This window comes from Triticum aestivum, chromosome 2D (genome assembly GCF_018294505.1).
Source record: "Triticum aestivum cultivar Chinese Spring chromosome 2D, IWGSC CS RefSeq v2.1, whole genome shotgun sequence".
Lineage (NCBI taxonomy): Eukaryota > Viridiplantae > Streptophyta > Magnoliopsida > Poales > Poaceae > Triticum > Triticum aestivum.
The window spans coordinates 588,387,922-588,395,948 of NC_057799.1; the positions used below are offsets into that span (position 1 = coordinate 588,387,922).

Consider the following 8,027-nt stretch of genomic DNA (forward strand, 5'->3'; position numbering starts at 1 on the left):
TTGATAAACGCAGGTGCCTCGCTACAAGCCTACAAGCAGCACACGATCAAGCTCGTTGCCCCAACTAGTACACGCACGCACTGACGCACACACCACGAGCCCCAAAGGCAACTGAATAGCTACCACTCTCGCTCCGCGCGCGACGTACGGGCGGCCATGTCCACCACCGAGCTGCTCCTCGCCGCCTCCGGCAGCGGCGGCGGCAGCAACCGCGTGAGCATCGACGACGCGCTGTCGCTGCACGCGGGGGAGTTCGGGCGGTGGCAGCTGCGGCACTTCGTGCTGGTGACCGCGGCGTGGATGCTGGAGGCGATGCACACCATGGTGATGATCTTCGCGGACCGCGAGCCGGCCATGTGGTGCCCTGCGGGGGACGGCCGGTGCGGCGACCGCTGCGCCGGCGCCGCGGCCGGGTGGGAGTGGGAGCAGGGGAGCGGCTCGTCGACGGTGGCCGAGTGGGGCCTCGTCTGCGGCGAGCGGTACAAGGTCGGCCTCGTCCAGGCCATCTACTTCGCCGGCTGCATGATGGGTACGTCCGCCACTGCTCTATCATTCCGGCATAGCTTGACTGTCTCTAGTGGTGGCGCATTCCCGCATAAAAAAAAACGAACCGATGCGATTTGCTAATTCTCTTTTGGCCGGTCCCTGTCATACACATGACTTTTCCGCTTCAGACAAAGAACCACTACTCATCTAAACGATCATATGTTTCTTTACAGATTCTAGAGCATGTGCAATTATATCTTATGCTATACTTCCTTCATTTTAAAACCTAAGGTGTATTTTTTTAAGTTACAGAATTTTTTTATGTTTGATCAAGTTTATACATTTATATCAACATATATAATATTAAACAAATAAAATATGAAGTGATGACTGTTTGGTGTTGTAGCTACTGAAATTTTGCTATACAAATTGGTCAAACGTTGAGAAGTTTGCCTTTCTATAGAAATTAATGCACCTTATAGAGTTTGTTGCTTTTCCAAGTTAGGAGACGGGTACCTATGAAAGTGAAAGGAATGATTATTGCAAACAAAAAAATTGAAAGGCATGAGCTCTTATATAAAAAAGCATTTTCTTTGGTTATCTTGAACAGAGGGAGTACAAGTCATTTAGAGAAGACTAAAATACATACTACACTACACAATAAAGTATCTTCCAGTTTGTGGGATGAATAATTTTAAACTAAAAATATAAATGTGTAACAGTGGTATAACTGTCTTGTCTATGATCTCCTAGCTACAAGAAGGCAATCTTTTTTCTCTTCTCTCTCACTCTTCCAATTTAACAATTATTTTAGCTGACAGTGTTCAGATAGCATCATTGTGTATGTCTTAAGCCTCCTTCCAACCGCTTTTGGCTCACATCAGAGATGATGTAAGCCAGAGAGCGGTGTCATATACTCTAAAAGATCGAAATTTGCCATCAAGTGGCTTATAGGATTTTTTTTTCTACGCTAGTAATACAACACTCAACTATCTTTCAGCCGTTGTTTGGTTTAATTAACAAGAGAAACGTGTCTTCGTCAATCATGTCTTGATCGTAATTGGCAGCTCGCATCACTGTATCGCCTGGACGGATGCATTACTAATTCAACAGGGTATTTGAAATTGTATTTTACTTCGGCCCTTGTTTGACTCTCACTGCACTCTTCTCTACTAAACTGCAGCTAGAGAAGTATACATGTGCAGCGGAAACTATCTTACGGGTACAAATTACTAATTACTACGTTGGAGTAGTCTTTTACTGTCATCCAGTAGTGTTGGGGCATCTCCAACGGCTACCCGTAAATTTTCACCCGCATCCGTCCGCGGATAGGGGTCAGTCCACTTACATTTCAACTACCATCTGAACTAACCAGACAAAAATCATGCAAACGCGGTCAGATTTCATTCAGGTTCGGATATAATTTACATAAATGGATGAATTCATGCAAACACGGCGGGCTTTCATTACATTTCAAACATTTAAAACAAAAAAACCTACAGCAACCGCCGGCGTCCAAGCCTTTATTGTTCCTTTCCTGGGACCGCCTCCTCCATCCGCCGTCTTCATGAGTGCCGGCGATAAAACCCGTGAAGTGAAGGTGCGGTCTCCGACGAGGGGAAGAGTGGAACATGGGAGACAGACCGACCCACATGGGACACAAGGCCCTGCCGCCTCACGTGTCCTACTCATTCTTGGAGGAGTCCGCGGCATGTTCGTCGCCGGTGGACTTGAGGTCCACGATAAAAATGGTGGCGCCCACACTATCATCGTCCCACCGGGCCGCTGGATAGTTCATCGGCGGCACGTAGGAGGCACAGCTGGCATTGTTCTCCTCCGCGGTTGCCTGGAGCTGTGCCTCCGCGGCGGCGGTTTTCTGGCGAGCAGCGCCTTGAGCGCGGATGGCCTCATAGATCGCACGATGCTCCGCGATGAAGTTGGGGTTCGCCGCGGTCATGGCCGCTACGGCATCCTCACTCACGCGCTCGCCGTCAATCTGGCCCTCTACCAACTGCTGCTGCTTCAGGAGGAACAGGTTGTACCGATGTTCCTCCTACGCCTGTTGGAACGCCAACATAGGCGCCGAAGCAGGCTGCACCGCCATGGCGGAGTTATAGTGTCGACAGCGCCTGCTCCATGGTGAAGCCGGCGTGCACAGGCGAGGGTGTCGGTTTGGTGTCGTCTGAGCCTGTCTGCATCGTGGGGTCGTCCTCGTCATCGGAGAACTTGGGCGAGCTGGCCGGCAAGCCGGCCTCGATCTGCCTGGCATGACGGCTCTGCCTGGCGGCCGCAATGGCGGCCACCTGTGCTTCATCTCCATGAAAATGGTCTCTCACAGAGCTTCGCCGTTTGCAGTCATGGCGGATACGTGCAAAGGAGAAGGATGGGGAGTGCCTTGTATTGTGGCGTGGAGTTAGTCGGCCGTGGCTGCTTTTTAATAATAGATTCCGGTGAGGCCACGCGTCCAGATGCGTCAATGCACGGCACCGGAGTGGGTTTCTCGGCCGGCGAGCCTGCTTAATGGCGGCATACGGACAAACGGAGCATTGAATAGGCATGGTAGATATATGTCCCGTCCCGCCCAGTAACTCCTCTCCGGTATTGAACGCTCGCAAATTGCGAAGGCAGTGAGAGGTCATGTCCGCTCTGGGCCGGCTTCAATGTGGAGCGACCGCTCTACAGCGGCATGAATGCGGGTAGTTGGTGCCGGCGGAAACGCACGGGCGAAGGAAGAGGGGTTTGGGTAGGCCAGGGTGGTCAGAAGCGGGCTTGGGTGCTATCCGGACGACCATAAAGCACCCCTCATGTTTGTCTTCGGTTTGTGAGACAAAGTGCGTCCGGACTGCCCTGCGGACCAATACAAGACTGTGTTGGATTGCACAACACGTCCGGACGGTTGCGGGCGATTTAAGAATCGGCGTTGGAGATGACCTTACTTGCTAATTGGGGTTACAACGGTAATTATTATCTACTCATAATCTGCTCAGTGGCGTATAATAAGCACATAATTGAAAGTTTCCGAACAGGGTCTGGGATCCGACATATCTCATCTCTCCTACCTTAAAACGGACGTAAAGTTCTATTGTCGATTGCTCATCTTTCGTCCAACATTCTTTACCGCCTATGCATCTGGAAGATACATGCGACCATTTTATTGATTATTCTCGAGGATCTTATAAAGTAGAACAACAATATGCCTAAATCCATCGTCTTGGCAATCTGCCGCTACTTCTATCTATAGGATGAAGGGTGCAAGCTGGGCCACATACCCGGACCTGTCACCTAAGCCTAACATCTAAAGCCGAAGGCCCGACTGAGCCATCTGTCAGGTCCAGGGCACAAACCGGTCCGACGCACTCACATGTGTTGTCGCCGCCATCTTCCACTCGTCCATCTTTAGAGCAGATTGACGTGTCAACCTTGGCAGGTCCTCTGCCATCGATGCCACCACGACGCCAAACGACGACCTCCACCTACGCGAGCCTTGGCAGGTCCTCCGCCATCGACGCCACCACGACGCCAAACGTCGACCTCCACGAACGCGAGTCCATCTCCAAGCAACGGACGTAGATCCATGCTAGGATAGGACCGCACCACCCACAAGCGCCACCCAACCCCAAGGTTCCCAAAGCGGTGCCTTCAAGAAGGGAACGGTGCCATGAGCGCCGTCGCCGCCAACAAAGTTAGAGCTTTCGCCCGGGAGACCTAGGGGAAGGGGAAGTGAGGAGATCAGTCCATACTGACGCCTCCAAGGAGGTGAACAGCGCCCTCAGCTGTCGCCGTCAGCGCGGCCGGTCATGGCCGGCCAGGGATTTTGCCCGAACTATATCCCCGCCACCAGCAGCGCCTCCTGTACAGAATCGGCGACCAAGGGAGGCACGGCCCGACCAGGCTAGCCCGCACGCCGAATAGGGGAGGAGGGGAGGCGCCAGATCGCGCACACCGACTGCTGCAGAAGCCGCCGCCAGCCGCCAACAACCATCAGGATCTCACCGCCTGCGCGGCCAGGACGCCAGATCCGCCGCCCGCACGGCTGCTTGCCGGAGCCTGTCGTGCCTCGCCAAAGGAGCCGCCGCTCCAGATCCGGGACTCCCCACGCAGGCAGGGCAGCCGAGGCCCCGCCGCCACCATCCTTGGTGCCCCGGGCTTGCCCGGCGGCTGCCTCAGGCGGCGGCGAGGAGATGGGGCGAGGTGGGGGAGGGGCCCGCGGCGGCGCCGCTAGGGTTCCCCCCGCCGCCACCGGGCGAGGCTGCGCGGGGGTCGTGGGAGGGGTTAGGTGCCTATGTCTCCTTTTTTTTATCCTCATCTTTTTTGATTATTTTTCTTTTGCATCTAATTTTGTTACTGGTTTGGCTTCAAAACATCTTCAATTGTCCTATCTTTCATTGAGTTACCAAACAAAATCATGGTTTCTTTTGTAAGCTAATAAATGATTATGCTTACAAAACAAAATTCAGTTTTTCACGCAATCACATTAACATTCAAATTACAGGTAAATCGCGGGCTAACCTACAAAAATATGTATACCTCCCTTGCCATGCACGGATAATTATAAGTGATGATATCTGCAGGGTTTCCACCATGCGGCTCTGACTTTTGTTCACTTGGATTTGGGCTAATTAGGGAATCTCTTCACTAAGTGATACATTAGATTAGAACCCAAAACACAGCTAATTAGCTTATTTGTTTGCTTTTACATTGTTGCTTCATGTGACTGGTCATATCGTTGGTTGGTTGGTTGCAGGATCCGGCATCTTTGGACACCTGTCAGATTCTTTTTTAGGTCGGAAAGGTTCCCTCCAGTTAGTGTGCTTCCTTAGTGGAGGCTTCGGCCTTCTCACCTCGCTCTCCCCCAACTATTGGGTCTATGCGGCCTTCCGCCTACTCACGGGCTTTAGTGCCGGAAGCATTTGCTTTTGCTCCTTCGTCCTTGCCACGGAACCTATTGGGCCATCCTATCGAGGCGTCGTTGGCACATCCACTTGCTATTTCTTCTCCGGCGGTATTGCAGCCCTTGCTGGCATCGCAACATTGTTCCAGTCCTCTTGGCGCATCCTTTACATTGTCACCTCTCTGCCATCCCTCGCATTCATGCTCGTCGTCATGCCATTCGTCTCTGAGTCCCCGCGTTGGTACCTCGTGCATTGCCGGACGGATGATGCGATGCGTGTCCTACGAGACATAGCGTCCACCAATGGCAAGAGCATCCCACATTGCGTGGGGCTCATGCTAGACGACGAGGACGACATCGCCAAGAAGGTCGTTGTGGAGACGTCGTCGGTCTTAGATGTGTTTCGGTCGCAGATAATGCGGGCTAGGCTCATGCTCTTAGTTATCATCACCTTTCTTTGCTCAGTGGTGTACTTTGGGTTGACCCTCAATGTGGTCAACCTAAAGATCAACCTTTACATCAGTGTGGTTGTTAACTCTCTCGCTGAGATGCCTTCATACCTGGTCACTGCGGTGCTCCTTCAACACTTCGGCCGGAAGCCACTCACAATTGGCTCGATGCTTCTCAGCGGCGTCTTCTGCACAACTGCTAGTCTTATTCCCGACTTCGGTGCCATGAGGTAATTAAACCCTTCATGTTTTATGTATTTGAGTCACAAGTTGAGTTACAAGGGTTTGCTTTAACGACATGCAATTGCATGCCATTGTAGGGTAGCAAGGATGGCATGTGGGGTGGTCGGGATCTTTGGAATGGCGGGAACATACAACCTATTGCTCGTATATGCGTCAGAGTTGTTCCCAACGGTGGTGCGTACCGTCGCACTGGGGTGCAAGGCACAGGGGTCACAAATGGGGGCCATACTAGCGCCCATAGTGGTGTTGCTCGGCGAGCGGGTGCCATTCGTGGTGTTCGGCATGTTGGCCATCATCGGTGGGCTATTGGTGTTCTGCCTCCCGGAGACTATGAATAAGCCTTTGTATGACACCATGGCTGGTATGGAGAAAGGGGAGAGATCATCAAAAAGGGGAGATGAAGTTGCAACTAGTAACTCCCTAATCTAATCACTTAGGCTAAAGCATTGGCGCACTGAAATATCATTGTTGCCCATAAAACAATGTTGCACAAAAGAGGGAATCACACAAATTGGATTGTCTACTTGTTTTAGCTTGGGAAATGTCTATACATTGTTTCATTTCTTGATAAATCATACATTTTGTAAGTCTAAATTATTTCAGAATCGGTGACCCACACATATCCTTGAATTGATTTTTTTTTCAGTTTAATAGGTGTTGCAAATATAAGATGAATTGTGGTATATTGTGTTGCAACTAAGTGTCGATCCTCCAGCCCAAAACCCATGGGGGTTGCGAAATAATTGTCGCACGAGGTCAGATGATGACATCTTTCTCCCATGGTAAGGGTGATGTCACACTAACCAGGACGATTTATATTCATATATGTTTATGTATGTGTTTTTAAAGTGTTTGTGCATTCGACACACAAGGAATCAGACCCCTGGTTTGATGCTTTGGTGTCTTACCGATGCGAACTATCCTTTTAGTTGGAAACGACGTTCTAGTCAATAGTGAGGCATCAATGGTGATTTCATCAATCTTGAAGCTCCGCAATTTCGACTTGGCTTCAGTACATGATGTGTGAGCATATGCGTGTGTGCACCTACGTTGTAATTGGTATTCCTAAAGAAGTTACTTATTTGTTTGTTATCACTTGGAATGTTTTGCTTCATAGAGCATTATATATTATACAACTTCATGGGTTTTTCTTTCAAATAGTACACATAATATTTTGAATTTCGTTGTCTAGTCTAGGAGGGTTCACGGGGGCATGTCCTCATGGGAGGATGGGAGCTAGTGTTTTTTGGTTTGGCTTTACAGTAATGGTATTATTTTTCTAAGTACAAAATATTCCATGAAGGATTTTCTAAGACTATAAATTATTTGGATGGGTTATTTTGGCAAGATTTACAAAAGAGGAAAAGTTGTACGTCTCATTTTCAAATATACATGCTCTTATTTAAAGGATCGTCATATTAGCGGGATACTTTGCAGCTCGCCACTCAAAACAATGCAATCATGTAGGTTATGCTCAAAGGTGGCAACGGAGACCGAAGGCTTAGTGAGGGTTACGGGTAAGGGAGAGAGGAGCCTAAAAATGAAATCCCCCCTCCCCTCATTTTTTCTATTTACCAAATTATAACACATAATTGGTTTGACCTATTGCCTACTGCAATAATGCGATTAAGCTTCAAAATAAAAGGTTAACTCTAGTATAAAAACACGCATTATGGCCTTGACCATCGGATGTGTATAATGTATTCCTACGAGTGGTGCGGCCCTATTGAAGGCCTTGTCTTGGTGTCCTGACTGCTACATGGCTTGTTACATGTTTGTCAGTAATTGATTGATTATAAGTGTTTCATCTCGCTTTAGACCATGGATAATAGTATAGCCAACTAATTGCTATATGGAGTTGTCATATCATCTAGAGACATCATTCATAGTTACTCACATACTCTCTCCATTCCAGTGAATAAGGCATGCACACATCTCAAAGTCAACTTTGACCATAA

The 8,027-nt window shown here is 49.4% G+C and overlaps 1 protein-coding gene across 1 annotated transcript; it reads left to right on the forward strand.

Moving 5' to 3' along the window:
- Nucleotides 1-6,752, forward strand: LOC123054741 (organic cation/carnitine transporter 4). Its single transcript, XM_044478578.1, has 3 exons — nucleotides 1-529; nucleotides 5,231-6,056; nucleotides 6,147-6,752. Exons 1-3 carry the CDS (start codon nucleotides 157-159, stop codon nucleotides 6,496-6,498), a joined length of 1,551 nt encoding a protein of 516 aa, XP_044334513.1. The 5' UTR covers nucleotides 1-156; the 3' UTR covers nucleotides 6,499-6,752.
- Nucleotides 6,753-8,027: the final 1,275 nt, after the last annotated feature.

Excerpts from the sequence above, each read along its gene's own strand:
- LOC123054741 (XM_044478578.1), top strand. The coding sequence starts at position 157 with ATGTCCACCACCGAGCTGCTCCTCGCCGCCTCCGGCAGCGGCGGCGGC. Across the intron at positions 530-5,230 it reads CTTCGCCGGCTGCATGATGG|GATCCGGCATCTTTGGACAC; the intron begins GTACGTCCGCCA and ends GGTTGGTTGCAG. Across the intron at positions 6,057-6,146 it reads CCCGACTTCGGTGCCATGAG|GGTAGCAAGGATGGCATGTG; the intron begins GTAATTAAACCC and ends ATGCCATTGTAG.